This window comes from Papio anubis, chromosome 9, assembly GCF_008728515.1.
Source record: "Papio anubis isolate 15944 chromosome 9, Panubis1.0, whole genome shotgun sequence".
Classification (NCBI taxonomy): domain Eukaryota; kingdom Metazoa; phylum Chordata; class Mammalia; order Primates; family Cercopithecidae; genus Papio; species Papio anubis.
In genome coordinates, this window is record NC_044984.1 from 114,137,483 (window position 1) to 114,159,392 (window position 21,910).

Below are 21,910 nucleotides of genomic sequence, written 5' to 3' on the forward strand. Positions count from 1 at the left end.
TTCTGTCAGCAGCTCTAGCCAATTAATTGAACTCAAAGAGGGGGTTGCAGGAACCCCAATTTGAAACCAGTCAGTGAGAAGTTCCAGAGGCCTGGACTTGCAACTGGTGTCTGAAGAGGGGACATTCTTGGGGACTGAGCCCCCCGCCTGTGGGATTGAGCCCTACCTCCAGGCGGATAGTGCCGGGACTGAACGGGAGGACGCCCAGTGGTGTCCACTGCAGAACTGACTGCTTGCTTGGTGGTGGAGAGAAAGCCCCCACACATCTGGTCACAGAAGTCTTCTGTGGTATTGACGGTTGTGGTGTGAGAGTGGAGGAAAGACAATTTGAGTTTTTCCACATTCAGGTTATAGAAAGAAGTGGCAAAATGTGGCTGGGCATAGTGGCTCACACCTGTAATCCCAGCACTTTGGGAGGCAGAGACAGACAGATCATTTAAGGTCAGGAGTTCGAGAGCAACCTGGCCAACATGGTGAAAGCCCATCTCTACTAAAAAAAATACAAAAATTGGCCTGGAGTGTGCTCCTGTAATCTCAGCTACTCGGGAAGCTGAGGCAGGAGAATTCCCTGAACCCAACAGACAGAGGTTGCAATGAGCTGAGGTGGTGGCACTGGCTCCAGCCTGGGCAACAGAGTGAGATTCCATCATCTCAAAAAAAAAGAGTGGCAAAATGTGACAACTGATGTTAGAGCAGAGATTCTGATGGGAGCTCTAATCATGGGAACAACTCTGAGAGAAAAGGCTGCAATGGGAAGAAGAGGAAGATATCCCATATTGAAGTCTCATGGGAATGAACCAAGAGAACAGATTAGGGATCAGCAAATAGAGCTGGCTACTAAATACACGTAAGTAATTGATCCCATGAAAACAGATTACATTGCCTAAGGCCTCAGCCAAGGCCTCAGCCAAGCCCCCTAGTTTCTCCCCTTCCACTGGGAAGTGGTCAGGTATGACTTGCCCACACGACACATTGCATATAAGAAGTTCAAGGCTGCACCTGGTGGCTAACATCTGTAATCCCAGCATTTTAGGAGGCCAAAGCGGGTGGATCACTTGAGTCTAGGAGTTCAAGACCAGTCTGGGCAACATGGCAAAACCCTGTCTCTACAAAAAATATTAAAAAATTAGCCAGGGGTGGTGATGCACACCTGTAGTCCCAGCTACCAGGGAGACTGAGACGGGAGGATCATCTAAGCCTGGGAGGTCAAGGCTGCAGTCAGCTGTGAGTGTGTCACTGCATTCTAGCCTGGGTAACAAAGTAAGACTCTCTCTCAAAAAACCAAAAAAAGGTAGTTCAAAAAGAAGATAAAGTAGATCCAGTTTGCAATAGACTTAAATAAATTAAAAATTATCCCATATCTTTGCCTCCCCAAAAAGTCATAAAAATACTTCAGGGTAACATCGATTTGGGCTGGTGATCAATTTTTACAATGCTGTCTTCAAAGTCAATGAATAAAGAAGCCAGCATTCCCAAAGTAGTCTTCCATCAATCAGTCTAAACAATGTCAGGGTCTGGCTGCCAACAGCTAAGCAGATAACCTCTCTGGTGGTGGATTTCAATGGAGATGTGAGCTCTAGCTGACTCTCGCCATACTCAAAAGCCATGTCCCAATGAAGCTGCTTAATATTAAATTTTTGGTAATCAACTTACACTTCCCCACAGATTTCATACTTTTAGAGATGCTTTCCCTCACTTCTGGATAGCACTTTAACCAGACTTCTTAACATTTTAGCTTTACTTTGTTTTTTCTCTCCCTCTCAGTCTAGGTACTCAGCAATCTGTGAAACACCTACATAGGCTAGAAATACTCAGAAGAGGAACATTTCAAATTGCAACTAGTCATGAGTGCATTTCTTTGCAAAGCTGAATTTGGATATACCCAGTTTTTCACCCCAGTGGATATTCCCCAGGGAATTTTTTTTTTTTTTTTTTTTTGAGACTGAGTCTTGCTATTTTTGCCCAGGCTGGAGTGCAGTGGCACAATCTCGGCTCACTGCAACCTCTGCCTCCTGGGTTCAAGGAATTCTCATGCTTCAGCCTCCCATGTAGCTGGTATTACAAGTGTGCGTCACCATGCCCAGATACTTTTTTTGTATTTTTAGTAGAGATGGGGTTTTACCATGTTGGCCAAGCTGGTCTCAAACTCCTGACCTCAAGTGATCCGCCCACCTTGGCCTCCCAAAGTGCTGGGATTACAGGCGTAAGCCACCACACCTGGCCCAACCAGGACACATTTAAATAATAGCAAAGGAGCTAGCTTATCAGCACCTGCTTGCTGTAGGCCCAGGCAACCTTCCCTTTCAGCACCTTCCCCCATGAATTACCTATACCCAATAACATATCAGACTAGATTCATTCTTTGCTGCCTTCCCAATCTCTTTAGTATCTTTTTCTCCAAGCTTTTTTTTTTTTTAGAGACAGGGTCTCACTCTGACGCCCAGGAGGGAGTGCAGGGGTACAATCATAGCTCACTAAAAGCTTGAACTCCTGGGCTCAAGCAATCCTCCCACCTCAGCCTCCCAAGTAGCTGCGATTACAGGTGCACACCACCATACCTAGCTAGGTTTTTGTTTTTTTTTTTTTTTTTTGGTAGAGACAGGGGTCTTGCTATGTTGCCCAGGCTAGTCTCGAACTCCTGGCCTCAAGTGATCTCTCGCCTCGGCCTCTCAAAACTTTCCTCCAACAGCGAGAAGATTTATTCTTAAATTTTTATTACGAAAATTTTTACATGCACCAAAGTAGTAATATAAAATTAACTCTCACGTGCCCATCATTGGCCTCGACAACTAGCCACGCCCACTCTCATTTCATCCACACCCATCCCTGCCTTGTTTGCTTGTTTGTTCATTATTAAAATCAGACATCATATCACTTCGCCCATAACAACTGCAATAAGTACTTCTAATATAGGATTTCTCAGCTGTGGCACTACTGGCATTTAGGATTGGAAAATTATTTGTTGTGGCGCACTGTCATGTGTATTACAGGGTGTTTAACAGCATCCCTGGCCTCTACCTACCCACTAGATGCTAATAGTACCCCCAAGTCATGACAATCAAAAATATCTCCAGAGAATAGCTTGAACCCAGAATTGGAAGTTGCGGTTAGCCGAGACCATGCCACACTGTATCCCAGCCTGGGCAATAGAGCGAGATTCCATCTCAAAAAAAAAAAAAGTCTCCAGACATTGCCAGATGTCCCCTGTGGGGCCAAATCATTCCCAGTTGAGATCTACTGCTCTAACATATAAAACACATCATATATATATATATAATGACTTTTTTAAAAACATAACCGCTTTTTAAAAACTCTCATCACACTTAACAAAATTAACAGTAACTCCTTAACATTATCTAATACCATGCCTGTGTTTGGTTTTCTCCAAGTGTCCCAAAAATGTCTCTTTATAATTGGTTTCTTAAATCAGGATCCAACCAAGGTCCACACAATGTTTTGGTTCATATGTCTCTTTTAACCTATAACACTATCTCTCTCTGTCTCTCTCTCTGTCTCTCTCTCTAATGTCATTCATTGGTTTAAGAAACTGGATCATGCATTCTCATAGAATTTCCCACATTCTGGACTTGGTTGATTGCAACCTTGTGGCATCATTTAACACGTTTCTCTGTCCCCTGTGTTTTCTGTTGAATTGGCAGTTAAATGCAAGGCCTTCCGGGCATTCATGTAGAATTCTTTTGGCAAGGATATTGCCCAGGATGTGCTCTCTGCTTCCTACTGCATGACATTAGGGGACATACAATATCTGCCTGTCTTCTTTCCTGTGATACTGAGTGATTCACAGGTTCCAACCGTATCAGCCTGATCCCTCTGACATAAAGTTCCCTCCAATCACTTAATGGATTCAGCAGCCATTTATGATCATTGTCCAAAGCTATTATTTCATTAAGGCTGCAAAACGGTGGTTTAACGGTGGTTTTTCTAATTTAATCATTCCTTCTACCTTTATTAGCACATCAACAATTTGGATACCCTAGCATACAACTCAAATAGAAAGGCAGGATAAATGCTTGGTGCTTTCCCTGTATTTAGCAACATTCTGAGTAATGAGTTGGGGCCTCAGCAACCTTCAGGAGTGATCAATGAGATGTCTTTTCGGCATCATTATAGACTCATGAATTTTTATATATTTGATATGCTCCAAGCCACTGTAATCTTTCTGCTGCTCAAACTGTTCCCTGGTCCATTGCGGTTGCTCACACCTGTAATTCCAGCACTTTGGGGGGCCGAGGTGAGCAGATCACTTGAGGTCAGGAGTTGGAGACCAGCCTGGCCAACATGGTGAAACCTCATCTCGACTAAAAATACAAAAAATTAGCCGGGTGTGGTGGCACAAGCCTGTAATCCCACCTACTCAGGAGGCTGAGGCAAGAGAATCACTTGAACCTGGGAAGCAAAGGTTGCAGTGAGCCGAGATCATGCCATTGCACTCCAGCCTGGGCAACAGAGCAAGACTCCATCTCAAAAAAAAAAACCAAAAAAACAACAACCAAAAAAACTGTTCCCTCTTAGGCCAGTGGAAGCCCCTCTACCAAATATTCTTACCGAAAACCAGCAAAGTCAGAATCTATCTTAGCCTTTGGAGCTGTTTTCTGGTTTACAGGGGCTAAAAGAAAAAATACAAACCCACCACCACCACCCCCTACTGAGAAAGCTAAGAGACATATCCAGGAGGTGGATGATATTCTAAAGGACAATGACCTAGCTTCTTCATCAAGTCAATGGCATGAAAAAAAATATATATATATATATATACACACACATTTTATAAATATATATACACACACACACACACACAAACATATATATATATGAATGTTCCAAATTTTCTCATTTGAAAAAGCTTAAGCCTATCTCCATAGCTGACTATACTCCAGAATATGAGTGACTTTAAATCCAACTGTTGAGGAGTGTTGGCAAGGAAGTAGAGGAAGATCTCTTACATATACACCGTTGCTGGGAATATAAAATGGGACAACCACTCGGGAAACGTTTGGTAGTTTCTTGAAAAGTTGAACATATGCCTACCCCATGATGTAGCCATTTCACCCCTAGATGCTTACCCAAGAGGAATGAATGCACATGTCCAGAGACTTGTACAGGAATGATAAATGCAACTTTGTTTCAAATAGCCAAAAGCTATAAACAACCCAAATTGTTTATCAGCAGGGGACTGGATAAACAAATTGTGGTATATCCATTCAATGGAATACTACTCAGCAATCAAAAGAAATGAACTGTGATACCTCCCACAGTATGGATGAATCACAGAATAATGTTGAGTGAAAGAAGACAGACAAAATAAGTAAATACTGTATGCTTCAATGTATGTTGAAATTTAGAAAATACAAACTACAGTAAGAAGAAGGGTATCAGTCATTGCCTGGGGATGAGGGAAGGGATGGGGAGGAGCAGAAGGGGCAGAAGGAAACTCTTTGGGGTGATGAACAAATATGTTCATTATCTTGAGCCTAGTGATAATCTCACAGGTTCATGTCAAACTTAACATACATGTGACATATTATATGTCTATTATTCCTCAACAAATTTGTTTGCAACTGTTGGGAAGTGAGATATTTTGTCCCCAATCCTTCTGTGGTCTAAGGAGCTTACACTCAGGTTCCTTCACTCCAAAAGGCATTAGTGTTGAAGAAACACACACATTTAGTCTCATCCTTCTGTTTTTTTTTGTTGTTGTTGTTGTTTTGGTTTTGTTTTGTTTTGTTTTTAATGGAGTCTCGCTCTGTTGCCCAGGTGGGAGTGCAGGGGTGAGATCTCTGCTCACTGCAACCTCCACCTCCCAGGTTCAAGAGATTTTCCTGCCTCAGCCTCCCTCCCGAGTAGCTGGGATTACAGGTACATGCCACCACATCCAGCTAACTTTTGTACTTTTAGTAGAGATGGGGTTTTGCCATGTTGGCCAGGCTGGTTTCGAACTCCTGACCTCAGGTGACCTGGCCACCTTAGCCTCCCAAAGTGCTGGGACTACAGGCGTGAGCCATCGCACCTGGCTAGGTCTCACCCTTCTACTCACTCCTCCAATAAGGAAGAAGGAGGTTATCTGGCTCATGAAAAGTAGACATTTATTTGGCCATGTTATAGTAGAAGGCAGAATTACTCTGTCTTGAAAGTAAGGGCCAAACTTAAAACTTCCTCTTTTACTGCCTAGGCACAGGCGTAGCAGGCACTCAACCAACCAGCCTTGTCCTCCTTATTACCATCAGGCCCCCTGTTGTGGCAAGGCCCCCCCCGTTCATGAAGGAAGGCCACCATTCTTTTCTGTCGGTAGGATGGGCAAATTTACCAGAGCCCTGCATCAGAGCTTACTGAGTGCTTGCCTTGCCAAGAATAAAGTGGGTATTTTGGTCCCTATCTGGCTATCTGTTCTTTGTGTGTGTCCTTTATAAGTCAGAATTTTGAAGTGCTGGAAGGGTGGTCTTAGATCCCAAACTGCCAATGCTGTAGCTGAATGTTCCATCACCACAGATGAACAGAGTTGGCTATATTTATTTTCTCTGAAGTGAGACACCAGAAATCATTTCCAAATTCTCAGTCATGAACCACCTGGGCCTCTAACTCTTTGTCCTGAGGCTTTCATCTCTTTTGATTCCTGCCAACCGCCCTCTTTAGTTCTATCCAAACTTCACCCTCAGAAAATGAGCATAACTGCAATCACCATACTCACAGAATTGATTAGAAAGTTGGCTGCTGAATATAGTCCCAGATGTTTAATACAATTTTGAATCTTTGGCCAAATCATTTCCACGTTTGCTTGGTTGTGAAAGGTTTTCCCGCAAGTGAGAATTTAAGGGTTGAAGACTCCAATTTATGGGCTCTCCAACAAACCCACTCTCTGTTTCCCATATTCCCCCAAAAAAGGCATTAATTTATCTCACTTAGAAATGATTTACCAAACTTGGATTTGGCATTGCACTGTTGGCTTGCACTAAGAGGCCCGGAAGGAAGCAGTCCTATGGAAATTGCCAGGGTACGTTTCCAAAGGATGGGGCCCACCAGGTGACAGGGGGTCTCATTTATGGGAAACCCAGTGGTGAAATTCCTCAGGGCTCAGTATTCAGAAAATTGCGTCTCCTCTGAGCAAAGCATTCTGGACTTTTTTCTCATGGGACTGGGGCTCTTGTAACTGTTAATATTCTCCTTTCTGTTTTGGTCACTGGGAGACTGAGAGTCCCAAATCATTCTTCCTTTGGCAACTTGACAGAAACTTCCTTGTTTTTACTTTTAACCCTGACTTTATTTCCCTATCCTCATACTCCTTTCATCTAGATTTCTCTATTTATTCATTGTTATATTTTTAATATTGCAATTATCTCTAGAATAAGTTGTCCTCAATTTATCTTGGAATAAAGTAGAATATTACATATTTTTAACATCTCCAGAAGTAGCTTCTAAATTCAGACTAGAGGGGGAAAATCCTGTAATCCCAATTCATAAGCATTTAGCTCTTTTTGGCCTATTTTTTCTTATCAATAATTTGCCTTCTAAAAACAGAACAGCCCCCAAGAGACACACAAATATTTGCCTACATATCCCATGAGAGATAATAAGAGCTACTGACTATATCTCTTCATTATTCCTTTTTTGTTTTAGTAGGTGGTGCCCACACACTCCTGGTCTAGTAAGTTGAATTTCTACCATCACTACTTTACCACCCCACCCCTCTTGCTCCCCTTCCCGTCCACGCTGATAGTCCAGACTCAACTCCTCTTCCTCACTTCCTCCTGCCTCTGAAGTAAGTGAGTGTCCAAAAGGAAGATACATTTAAGGGCCAACCAAGCCTAACAGAGAAGCATATCTACCATCCTCATGGAACTAGCTTAGAAAACAAAACATGACCAGATAACTGCTCAAATGACAGGAAGCCCCAAACAAGAAGAACTTTAAAAGGCCCCAAACAAATGAATACACAAACAAGATGAACTTTTAAAGGCCCAAAACATCACGCCTGTAATCCCAGCACTTTGGGAGGCCAAGGCAGGCGGATTACCTGAGGTCAGGAGTTCAAGACCAGCCTGGCCAACATGGTGAAACCCCGTCTCTACTAAAAATACAAAAAATTAGCCAGGTGTGGTGGTGCATGCCTGTAATCCTAGCTACTCGGGAGGCTGAGGCAGAATTGCTTGAGCCCAGGAGGCAGAGGTTGCAGTGAGCCGAGATCATGCCGCTGCACTCCAGCCTGGCTGACAGAGCGAGAGTCTGTCTCAAAAAAAAAAAAAAAAGGCCCAAAACAAATACGTGCGTGCTTACACACCACACACACACACACACAATGCACAAGCCATTGAGATAATGCAATTCTACAGGCAGGACACTAAATAAAATAAACGAAAAACTAATGTTAAAATCATGATATTAGCTGTGGCCTTGTTTAAAACAAAAAAAGCCATGAGGGGTTTTCATTTGGGAAGAAGAGCACTGCGTATCAGAAACCAATGGTAGAGTGGCAGATTCGAAGGATAAGCATGGCAGGGCCATGCTTAAATGAATGAAGTATAAAGACTGCTTCATTCAATTTGGCTGGGTACGGTGGCTCAAGCTTGTAATCCCAGCACTTTGGGAGGCTGAGGTGGGTGGACTACCTGAGGCTGGGAGTTCAAGACCAGCCTGATCAACATGGAGAAACCCCATCTCTACTAAAAATACAAAATTAGCCAAGCGTGGTGGTGCATGCCTGTAATCCCAGCTACTCGGGAGGCTGAGGCAGGAGAATCCCTTGAACCCAGGAGACAGAGGTTGCAGTGAGCCGAGATCACGCCATTGCACTACAGCCTGGGCAACAAGAGCGAGACTCCGTCTCAAAAAAAAAAAAAATTACTGAATTCTTGGGGAGGCAGCATAAAGATGTTGTTAACAGGATAGGTTGTGCTAGTGTTATAGGAGCATAGAATATTCTGGAAAGTTCTATGAGAAATTAACAATAGTGGTTTGCTTGAGGGAGAGGGGTTGGGTGTGGGGTGGGAAGGAGGCATTTTTCACTGTATAACCTTCTGTATAATGTGAATTTTCTGCTATGGGCTATACCACTTTTTCAAATAAAAGCAAAGAGAATTTGGAGTCAGGGAGACCTGAGTTTGACTCCTATCACTGCCAACTTCGGGCTCCATGACCTCATCTGTATTGTGGACTAGTGATAGAACCTACCTCACAGAGGTTTTGGGAAGAATAAATGGAACAATAGTAAGCATAAAGCACTTTGCAGAGCTCTTGGCACATAGTAGGCACTCAATAAATGGCATGGTAATATCATACCTGTATAAACATGTTAGTGAAGAACACTTATTCCATCCTTAATTAAAAGCCAATATGGGACAACAGTAAAGTGGGGTTCGGAGAGTCAAGGAAATGTCTTTTTGCTATCATAAGGCAGACATTAGGTCAAACCACCATTTTGAAGGATATGAAGGATGTAATGTCTGTCTAAGAGAAAATCTTTAAATTCCTCAAAGCAAGGCCTAAAACCCAGCAGTTCTAAGTAGTCCCATTCACCCATAGGACTCCTGAGCCAAAAAGTGGCCTCCCTATACCTTAAGCCCGAAGACAAAACAAGGAAGACCCACAAAGATGAGCAAGAAACTCTGAGGCTAGCATCTAATCTCTTCTTCTGGCAGGGCTATGCAACTCTAATATGCACAGAAATCCCCTCGGGATCCTTATTAAAATGCAGCTTCTGACTCAGCAGGCCTGAGTCTCTGGAGCTCTAACAAGCTCCTAGGTGATGCCAATGCTGCTGGTCCAGGGACCACACTCTGAGTAGCAAGGTCCTACTGCCTCCACGTAATAGTTTCGCTGTTTGTTAACAGTGGCAGTATTGACAGATTCAGATTACTGTGATGTTCCCTCTCCTGATAATAACCTGGCCAATTCTTCTAAATCAACAGTTCTCAAGTGAAGGTGACTGTAGCCCCCAGGGGAGACCGGGCAATGTCTAGAGTCATTTTTGGTTGTTGCAACTGCAGGGAGAGGGTGCTACTGGTATCCATGGAGAAAGGACAGGGATACTGTTCAACGTCCTGCAATCCACACAACAGCCCCCACAGCAAAGAATTATCTGTCCCCAAATGTCAACAGTGCCAAGGTTGAGAAACCCTGTTCTAAATAAACAGAAAACAGGACACATCCTGAGTCTTCTCAATTCATCTTAAGACTAGGAATCCCAAGATTAGAAGTGGGCCATTGATCCAACATTGTCCTTTCCCAGACTAGATCTGAGACATGCAGAGTGTTATAGGTTAGCAGGATGCTGTATGTGGGGAAGGGATCACCAGGTCACAGCCTATGGTCTGTATTTTGCTTAAAATCAAGCACATGTGGTTCAGTAAACCAGTGAGGGGAGGCCTACGAAGCATTAAACTTCCCATCATTTGGAGGTACAGCAATTTAACAGGACCACAGCTCTATTCAAGCAAAAGACCAGTTAGGCTCTTAGACTCTAAATTCAGTGAAGGTAGGGCCATACCCAAATGTGTTCATCAATGGAGCCACAGCACCTGACACTGCACTTAACATACTGTGGAAATTCAAATATCAGAATGAATCATCAATTCAAAAATTCCTGCAATTCTAGGCTGGGCATGGTGGCTCATGCCTGTAATCCCATCACTTTGGGAGGCCGAGGGAGGATGATCACTTGAGCCTACGAGTTTGAGACCAGCCTGGGCAAAGATGGCAAGACTCCATCACTTAAAAAAAAAAAAAAAAAAAATTCAATTCCTGCCATTCCAAATGTTCTTAAATAGACCTAGAAATTAAATTACTCCCTAGTGTGACATGGTTTATTATTTGCCATCATCACAAATATTATTACTTATAACAATGATTTATGCAAAGACATATATGGTATTATAGAAAGAGTATGGGCTTTGGAATCACACAGACCTCCACCCAAATCCAGAATCCCTTATTTACCTGCCATATGACCTTGACCAAGTTACCACGGTATCCACATCTGTAAAATGGGTATAATAATCCTTACATTTGACAGAAGTGTTTTGAAGGAGTATAGTGTAATGTACTTGAATGACTAGTGGATAGCACAGAATACGTACTCCCTAAATAATATTGCCGACCATACTAAAGCACTAGAAAAAAAAAACCCCAAGGAGCTACATGGTGCTTAATTCCACACATAAAAATCTGTAACAGCTTCAGGTGAAATTCTTACAAATTTTTGTATGTAGAATTAAGCACCATGTAGCTCCTTGGGTTTTTTTTTCTAGTCCTTTAGTATGGTCGGCAATATTGTTTAGTGGGCGAAGGATATGAACAGACACTTCTCAAAAAAAAGGCATTTATGCAGCCAACAGACACATGAAAAAATGCTCATCATCAGTTGCCATCAGAGAAATGCAACTCAAAACCACAATGAAATATCATCTCACACCAGTTAGAATGGCAATCATTAAAAAGTCAGGAAACAACAGGTGCTGGAGAGGATGTGAAGAAATAGGAATGCTTTTACACTGTTGGTGGGACTGTAAACTAGTTCAACTGTTGTGGAAAACAGTGTGGCGATTCCTCAGGGATCTAGGACTAGAAATACCATTTGACCCAGCCATCCCATTACTGGGTACATACCCAAAGGATTATAAATCAAGCCGCTGTAAAGACACATGCACACATATGTTTATTGCGGCACTATTCACAATAGCAAAGACTTGGAACCAACCCAAATGTCCAACAATGATAGACTGGATTAAGAAAATGTGGCACATATACACCATGGAATACTATGCAGCCATAAAAAAGGATGAGTTCATGTCCTTTGTAGGGACATGGATGAAGCTGGAAACCATCATTCTCAGCAAACTATCACAAGGACAAAAACCAAACACCGCATGTTCTCACTCATAGGTGGGAATTGAACAATGAGAACACTTGGACACAGGAAGGGGAATATCACACACCAGGGCCTGTCATGGGGTGGGGGGAGGGATAGCATTAGGAGACATACCTAATGTAAATGACGAGTTAACGGGTGCAGCACACCAACATGGTACATGTATACATATGTAACAAACCCGCACATTGTGCACATGTACCCTAGAACTTAAAGTATAATAAAAAATATATATAGATTAAAAAAACGAATTTCACCTGAAGCTAAGTAGGCACAGAATCCCTCTCCCCTAAACCAAAGACTGTCTTCCCTCAGGATTACTGAGCAACCATATTATAGACTTGAGGTTTCATCTGCACCATTCAGGGCCAGTTAGCAAATAAGCAGCAACAATCAAAACGACACCTATTTGGAAGAAGACTATCTCAGCGTTTCATCAGCATGGGACCACCACTGAGTCACTGCCAGATGGAAACAAAATGTATTTTCTGCTAACAAATGCTGAAGACCTGAAAAATCAGGATCATTTCTGTCTTTCTGAGAATAGCAAAAGAAAGACAACTCAAGAGAAAAAGCCCATGTCAGACGCAACAGACCATCTGAGTTCTCTAGCACGTTAGCCATAAATGTCCTAGGAAATAATCTGTGATCACCACTTGCATTATGTGTTTCTCACTGTTGAGGTATGGCAGTCTCGGATAAAAGGTACAAGTGTGCTGGTTCCGTTGACGTCGCGATGCCTTGGGGGAAGATATTTTAAAAGACGTTGACAGAAGATAGCAAAACTTTCCCATGGATGGGAGCAGGTACACGATGCCAGGCAAGGTAGGCATAATCCCAAAGGGAAGAAAGAGGAGTTCTGATTGGCTTCAGCTTTCCTGAAGCCCAGAAAGATCAGGCTGGTTACAGCCAGAATCCGGCCCAGCATCTGAAACATCGCCGGAACGGCACAGCCAGGGCAGCTGGTACGCTTAGGAAACCCCCCACTGAAACTTGGAAAGCAGCCTTGAAATAATGATAATAATAAATAAGCAGCTGAAAAACCAATCTTGTGGGAGGCTGGAAATGAAACAGAATAATGAGAGCCTGGTGACCCATGAGCGTGGCAGTCACTCATCACAGTGTTCGACTTGCTGGAAGAATAAGTATCCTGGAACTGGGTCAGATGCCTGGTTCATGGGGTGCTGCCTGCAGCAACCCCAAAGGGCAGGACCCAAGAGGGTACAGAAGCTACACCTGACCTCAGTGTCAATACAAAGGCACATCCTAGTTTCTCTTGGTAGCCACACCCAGTTCTGTCATTCATAAATTTGCCGAGACCTTTCTTAAATTATATTTATATATCCTGCCGAGACCACCTCTTGAGATAATGAGTTTTAGAAGATTATTACCTGCTGTGTTAAGCAGTACTTCCTTTCATTGGTTACAACAAGAAAAAGAAGAATTGGGGGTGAAACCGCACAAAGGCTAATGTTGCTTTTAACAAGGGACAATCTCTTATTGCAAAAGGCGGAAATATTCAACAGCCTGGAACTACCAGGCATTTAAGCAGCAACCATGAACTTGGGAAACTTAATGATTCAAAGTATTTTGGTTGATGAAAATCACTCCACATGTGTTTATGAAAAACCATACTAGATAAAAGCATAATTTATGTTACAGTTATCTAGTTAGAAAATAGCTTACAGAGCATGGACTCAAGCAATGTTTTCAATCACAAATCTCTGAGTTGATTGCAAATAACGCAGGGACCAGAGGTTGGTGAAAAACAGGAAAATTTGCTAGGAGACAGTGAAGTTAATACCATGCCTCTCTGCATAGTCGGAAACTCCATAAAACCACCAGGAAAACGCACTACCAATCCTCAGTGGGCACGAAGATCCCACCTGCTGACTGAGCTACACTAAGTATCTAAACTAGGAGTAGTCCCATCAAATATAAATACCCTAACTGCAATATGGTACCATGGATTGATTCCTGGAACAGAAACGGGACATGAGTGGGAGAACTGGTAAAATCCAAAAAAAGTCTCAAGTGTAGTTAGCAGTAATGTACCAATATTAGTTTTGACAAATAGTTTTTCAAACACTTAGTTTGACAGTGACACTGTTATGTAAGAGTTAACATTGGGGTCTGGGCGCGGTGGCTCACGCCTGTAATCCCAGCACTTTGGAAGGCCAATGCGGGTGGATCACCTGAGGTCAGGAGTTCAAGGCCAGCCTGACCAACACGGAGAAACCCTGTCTCTACTAAAAATAGAAAATTAGCCAGGCATGGCCGGGCGCGGTGGCTCAAGCCTGTAATCCCAGCACTTTGGGAGGCCGAGACGGGCGGATCACAAGGTCAGGAGATCGAGACCATCCTGGCTAACACGGTGAAACCCCATCTCTACAAAAATACAAAAAACTAGCCAGGCGAGGTGGCAGCGCCTGTAGTCCCAGCTACTTGGGAGGCTGAGGCAGAAGAATCACTTGAACCCGGGAGGCAGAGGTTGCAGTGAGCTGAGATCGCACCTCTGCAGTCCAGCCTGGGCAGCAAGAGCAAAACTCCGTCTCAAAAAAAAAATTTTTGTAAAGAAAATACATTTTGTGAGTCTTCAGAGTCACTACACTGGAAGCTGGGAGTCAAATACATTATGCCTAATTTATAAGTTAAACTTTATATAACACAGATATGTATGCACATCCTCCGAGTAGCTGGGACCACAGGCATGCGCCACCATGCCCAGCTACTTTTTGTATTTTCAGTAGAGACAGGGTTTCACCATGTTGGCCAGGCTGGTCTCGAGCTCCTGGCCTCAGATGATCCGCCTACCTCGGCCTCCCAAAGTGCTGGGATTACAGGCGTAAGTGACTGCGCCCGGCCCCCAGTGTTATACATAACAGTGTCACTGGGTTTCAGTCCTATCATCAGTTTCACACACCCACTGGGAGTCTTGGAACATATGCAACACAGATAGGAGGGTGGGGAACTACTATAACTTTACTCAGGTAATCACCATTCACTGACTTACTTAGGTGGAGATATATTCTTAGGCATGATCAGCAAGTTCATGAATAAAAAAAATTAAGTGCTTATTCAAGAAGATTACAGAGATAAAAAGGCAAGACAAGAAAAGGTTAAGTACTTGAATAGCATCTAAAAGAAAGTCTATCAGATCTTTCCAAAAGCATAAAAGGAAGAATGCCCTGAAAATATATTACTGATTAAAAGGTCTGAACCTTGGAGATTTGGGGGGAGATGTCTATTTATTTAGAAAAATAAAGCAATGTGGCCACCCGAATAATAAAAACATTTGCCAAGAAAGATTTATGGAAATGCGACCTACTTAAATATTTCAGCAGGTTAGAGAAATCATCAAAATGGCTTACAACTGGACAATACTGAATTTTTACCATACTATGTCCTAGCTGAAGGTGCAAGCAATTATAACACATCTCCAATCAGAAGCCTGGTTTTGACACCTAGAAACAGATTCCATTTCCCAACCTCCCTCCATCACCAAAAACAAAACACATACTCAAACTGCTTTCCTACTGGCTCTAATCCATGTTGATCATTGGGTCCAGTTATTAGAAGACATTCAATCAACAACACATCCAAGAATTTAAAAGATTTTTAAAAGATCACCAACTGGTAAAAGAAAAAAAGAGCATTGTGTGGTTTCTGTTGATAATAAACCCAGTCTTCGTTTTTAATGAATTCATTCAGTGTGCACTAACTGATTATAAAAAGTGATGTATGAATGAATCTACTGTGCATATACATTATAGGTTTTACATGCTTGTGAGCAAAGACAAATATTATCGAGGGAAACAAATGAATAAACACAGGGAGGTGTTTATGGTTTTCGTTTAAACTCAGCCATTAGCAGAACAACCTGGGCATGTTGCCTAATCTGAGTCTTTTTCCTGATATGTGAATGAAATATCTATATCCACTTTTTTGGAAGAAATTGTGTCAAACCAAGTGATAACCTTCAAACTCCATTAATCTGTGCCTCTAACTTACTGAGGGATAATATTCTAAAGGCCACATAAACACGGAGTTTGATAAATGACCCAGTTCTACATAAACAATTTTAAAGCAGAATTATTACTCAAAGACGGCTATATCATTAGCCTTTACTACTCGTGTAGATAATTACAGCCTTTATTTATATAATTTACCGAAGCTTCTTTGGGCCAGAATAATCTCAGATCTCTCTTGAGTGTTTCATAATCCCAACATCCCAAATTAAGGAAAATAGCCCTACTTACAGTTACGAATGTTATTCCAGTCGATTTTAGAGAAGAAAGGATGGCAGCAGAGACCTTCAAACTTCAGTCTCTCTTTCTGGCCACACAACAAACTTTGAATCAGATCAAGAAAGTCACTGCTCACTTTGGGGTCATCTGGAAACTTCAAAAACCGCTGTTCCAAAAAAACAAAAGAATTTCCTTAGCAGGGATTCCATTTCTCATGCCTCAAAGTGAAGAAAGTATTTCTCATATATGCAAGTTTCTTTTTTTGTTGTTGTTTTTTAGAGAAGGAAGTTTCGTGCCCTCTTCCCTCTGGACCAAAGGCCTGTTCCCAAAATAAGTGGCCTGTTCACATCAATAGGCTTAGTTCCTTTGTAGGGGTTCAGCATCCTCCATGGCTTGACCCCGGCTCCCCTTCCCATCTCATCTCGCCACGCTCCCCATCTCTCTCTTTGCTGTCCAACAATGATGAGCTATTTAAAGCTCCCTGAACAAATCACGCTGTTCTCGCTGCTTTCCTTGGCTACCTTTTCTATCCTATAACTCCTTTCTGCATGTTCCCTCTGCACTCTACTTTTGCACCTACATATTGTGCTGTGATTTCAGTGTGATGAAAAATAAAGAAGGCAGAGAGGGCCTGCTTCTTCTGCTCATCCCTGTAAACCTGGTACCTAACAGTGCATGGTATGATAATGCACTCGTTATTGAATGATTGAATGAGTGAGTGAGCTAAAGGGAAGGAAATAAATTAGCTCCAAGAGTCATCTAAGGGGAAATTTTCACTCAAGAGGAGGCACAAGAATAACTAATAATGTATTTACATAAAAATATGTATTAAGCGTTCCCAAAAGATGAAAACTGGGTGAGATACAAAAACCTAGGAAATACGTTCCTTTTCCTTTTAGTTGAAACTAAAAAATACACATTTATCAGAGCCTTAAGAAATGAGCTTCATGAGCTGGGCACAGTGGCTCATGCCTGTAATCCCAATACTTTGGGAGGCCAAGGCAGGCGGATCACCTGAGGTCAAGAGTTCAAGACCAGCCTAGCCAACATGGTGAAACCCCATCTCTACTAAAAATACAAAAATTAGCCAGGCATGGTGGTGGGCACCTGTGATCCCAGCTACTCAGGAGTCTGAGGCAGGAGAATCGCTTGAACCCAGGAGGCAGGAATTGCAGTGAGCTGATATTGTGCCACTGTACTCCAGCCTGGGTAACAGAGCGAGACTCCATCTCAAAAAAATAAATAAATAAATAGGCTTAATGTAGTAGAAAGTACAGTTATTAGAAAATAGTTTTACTATATATGTATATATATACATACACAGAGTAAAACACATATCTATATATAATTGTATTTCTAATTCATTTCCTCAATTTTAATACCATATTCAATAGTTAGTACTAAGAAGGAGTATATTGAAAAATCAAGAGCATGGACTTCAGAGCCAGACTGCCTATGTTATTTTGGGCAAGTTACTTTACCTTCAGTGCTTTGGTTTTCTCATCTATAAATGAAAATAATAATACTTACCTCACAGGGTTGCTTGAAGATTAACTAACTAACACTATATCTCCTCAATTCTAAGACTCACAGTTATTCACAGTTAACAGCACTGAAATCAAGATGTATTTTATAATCAATAAAAGTATCATAGACTCACTGGCAGCAGTTTTTCTTTCTTAGCAGTACATAAAATAATGGTGTAGTCTTATCATTACTGGCAGCTGAGATTCCGTGAAATACAATTAATAAAATGCTTAGAATAGCCTTTGGCACAGAGTTAAGTGCTATATAAGTATTTGCTATTATTATTTTCTAGCACTGCTGAAACCCTCATTCACACAATTTTTAAATAACATCTAACATTCTATAAACATTAATTCACACGATACCTATAAAATATTCACACACACAATTTTTAAACAACATTCTATAAACATTCACTCACACAATTTTTTTTTTTTTTTTTTTTTTTTGTGGAGTCTCACTCTGTTGCCCAGGCTGGAGTGCAGTGGTGCGATCCTGGCTCACTACAAGCTCTGCCTCCCGGGTTCACACCATTCTCCTGCCTCAGCCTCCCGAGTAGCTGGGACTACAGGCACCCGCCACCACGCCCGGCTAATTTTTTGTATTTTTTTTTAGTAGAGACAGGGTTTCACCCTGTTAGCCATGATGGTCTCCATCTCCTGACATTGTGATCCACCCGCCTCGGCCTCCCAAAGTGCTGGGATTACAGGTGTGAGCCACCGCGCCCAGCCTCATTTGCACAATTTTTAAATAGCGTCTCTCAATATGACCTCGAAATCTTCTAAGAACTCTTTACCTGGAAATTCATGATGTTATTGAAGGTTCTGGCAGAGGTTCCCTCTGCGAAGGGGGATCTCCCATAAATCATCTCATAGGCAATCACGCCCACTGACCACCAGTCACATTCCAGGCCGTAGGTGCCTTTTCCGTCCGCATTCATCACAGTCAGCACTTCAGGAGCCATGTAATCCGGGGTCCCAATTGGGAGTCTGGCATTCACCTAGAATCCCATCAATAAAACGAATACAGCAAACTTTCAATTATCCTCAAGTAGACTGCCAACAGCCACATTTCAGACACAAGCTGATTTGCCACTGATTACTATTCTCCCAGGCACTGAAACCTGCTGTCAAGTGGCACACTGTCAGGAAATGCAAATGCTTTACTAATTTAAAAAAAAAAAAAAAAAGCACAAAGCATATAATGCAATCCAAGGGCAAAAGGGCAAGAGTTGTGGATGATACACATACACCCTTTGGTGATACGAATGAGAGTTGGATACGTACCGGGAATGGAAGATGTCTTTTCTAATATAAGTTTTTGATATAATAGAACTTCTCTTATGATAACAGCAAAATGATAATAAACTCAAAAAATGAATCTAAAAGATCAACCTAACCGTTACTAGAAAACTGGTGGTTGGCCAGGTGCAGTGGCCCATGCCTGTAATCCCAGCACTTTGGGAGGCCAAGGTGGGTGGATCATTTGAGGCCAGGAGGTCGAGACCAACATGGCCAACATGGTGAAGCTCCATCTCTACTAAAAATACAAAAATTAGCCAGGCGTGGTGGTGCAAACCTGTGGTTCCCAGCTACTCGGGAGACTAAGGCACAAGAATCGCTTGAACCCAGGAGGCGGAGGTTGCAGTGAGCCAAGATTGAGCCATTGCACTCCAGCCTGGGTGACAACGAGACTGTTAAAGAAAACAAAACAAAACAAAACTGGTGGCTAACTGGCAATATAATATTACAAATCTCAAGTTCAAAAATTTGGAAAACTGCCTTTGGAATTAATGTTCCTACTTCAACCCACCCACAGGGCAAGACATGATAATTAACTTCCACCCAGGGCCCAAGGTTAATGAGTTCCTTTTCCTCATCCCTAATGCTTGTTCCTATGATTCCCTCCCCCACTGTTCAGAACCCAGGGGCTTATAATTCAATGACACCCAAGCACTTGACCTTGGCAAAGAAAGGTTAGGACAATACAGGAGGGCATTTTATAAAGCTAAATATAATCCATTTAAAGGACCGACCTTTTTTTCTGAGACTTTGTCCTTCTGACTTTTTTAGTGTTTAAATGTCCTTTGTTTCTTGATATGCTGTTGATGAAAGTAGTAGATTTTCTTCCCCTCATACCCACCCCTGTCTACGCAGCTTAGTAAGCTGGCAACCCCTTTGGTCTTCAAAATTATTTTGACGTTTTACTGAGCCATGAAATTTGAAGTCTAGAGATTCTTTCTCTAACTTTTCTCCCCATCAAAACAGAGAGGCCCTGATTTTAGTTATATAGTATGTTGACCAGCTGTCCTATAACTCTCTATCATAATGGGCTTCTCTCAGGTCAGCAGTATATATGGTGCAAAAGAACTCTTTCCTCATTAAACGATAGTAAGTGCCCCTGAGTGAGCCAAGAGATTTTGTGGGTAAGGCCACATACCTCGAAGGCTGGGCTTTACACCAAGAAAGTAAATTTGCTTTGCTTTAACCGGGTGTGGAAAGGAAAGTGAATGTTTAGTGAGGACATGATGAGGTCTCCTCTCCCCAGGGCTGATTCTGGATGAAGCTCTTCCAGCCTGTAACTTGAATCTCGTCCATTCCTCAACCATGAGACTTTCTCATTATATGAAACAGACCTATTCTTCCCTCTCCTCTCTTTTCACCCCTTCCCTCGGGCCCACATTCTGATATAGGTTTTACCAAGCCCTAAACTCAGACAGCAGTGTGATACGACCATTCCTGACATAGATTGTCCACTGCTTTGGGCAATAAAACTTCCACTATAAATGCCCCTTCAAGAAAGTCAGATGGTCACACCATCCAAGAAACCTACAAGCAGGTTTGGCTTGATGAACAGAAGGGGAGACAAAGGGGAAAATATTTGGTCTAAGACAAAACCACAGGGTGACTTAAGCTTGAAGAACTGAAAATAGGTTAAGTCAAGGAGAAGCCTTAATATGTTGGGAAATCTGGGCTGATATTGTTTTTTTAATATGTATGTAAATGCTAAAGAGCTCAGCACAGGATTAGGATTAAACTAAAGGATTTTGGTTAAAATGCACTGACAATAAGCAATAGTTTTTGGGTTTTTTTGTTGTTTTTTTTTTGAAATGGAGTCTCTCTCTGTCGCCAGGCTGGAGTGCAATGGCGTGATCTCAGCTCACTGCAACCTCCGCCTCCCAGGTTCAAGCAATTCTCTTGCCTCAGCCTCTCAAGTAGCTGGGACTACAGGTGCGTGCCACCATACCCAGATAATTTTTGTATTTTTAGTAGAGATGGGGTTTCACCATGTTTGACCAGGATGGTCTCGATCTCTTGACCTCGTGATCCAGCCATCTCGGCCTCCCAAAGTGCTGGGACTACAGATGTGAGCCATGGAGCCTGGCCGCAATAGATACTTTTTAAATAACAAAACAAGAGAAGGAAAACTATAACATCTTGATTTGACTAGGTAATGAAAATGCTACTATATTGTTGATTAAATACTTATCCTTTATGTCTAATGACCTTGCAGGACCTAACTACACAATTGTCCAATACATACCATTTGCATTTATTGGATTTTGTTTTATTGCCACAGACTGTTCAGGAATATTCAGTTCTCCTTATTTGCAGCTCACAGGGCACAGTCACTTGTTCACAACCAAAGAATTGCAAAAACAGAATTGACTGGGGCACGTTTCTCAGGATGACCCAGCCAAACAGTATGAATTGCCAATGCCTCATTTTCAAACTAACGATGAGACTTATCAAAGAAAGATAATTCCCCAACGAATTTTTGCCCCCTAACAGATACATGATTATACACATTTACGCACAATCATTTTCTAATTTTCTACATTTTATTAATTTGTACTAGAAAGCTATAAAGGGAAAAATACCCACTGGCTTACTCTTTAAGTGCATAATAGTGATTAGCAAAGGCATTACTCTTTGTTAATTAACAAATCTCTAAGTGTGTAATAGTAATTAACAAAGGCTTGTAATGACAGTTAATGACTGCTAAGTTCCCATTAGTCACTGACCCCCAAGCACATTAAACCTGTTCAACATGTAATCTCACATGTCCTGATTATGATTTTGCAATATGCTTTCACTCTCCTCTGGTAGCAATTCAGCCAGTTAATCTGAGTGAGATGTTAAAAGTGAACCTATAGTAGGGGCCCAGCCTGCCTGCAGGAGGACACTATCTGATAGGGCCCAGGTACTACTTAACTTAGTTAATTTTTTTTTAGACAGAGTGTTGCTCTGTCACCCAG

At 42.1% G+C, this 21,910-nt stretch overlaps 1 protein-coding gene across 10 annotated transcripts in view; it reads right to left on the minus strand.

The window, feature by feature from the left end:
- The window catches only part of CIT (citron rho-interacting serine/threonine kinase), a 195,613-nt gene that overhangs the window by 125,118 nt on the left and 48,585 nt on the right, over positions 1 to 21,910 (minus strand). For all 10 annotated transcript variants that reach the window (XM_009181812.4, XM_009181811.4, XM_009181810.4 and 7 more), the window contains 2 exons: positions 18,449 to 18,652; positions 16,138 to 16,291 (listed from right to left, as the gene is read on the minus strand). In XM_009181812.4, the coding sequence (XP_009180076.1) occupies positions 16,138 to 16,291; positions 18,449 to 18,652 (358 nt within the window). The remainder of the gene's footprint in view (positions 1 to 16,137; positions 16,292 to 18,448; positions 18,653 to 21,910) is intronic.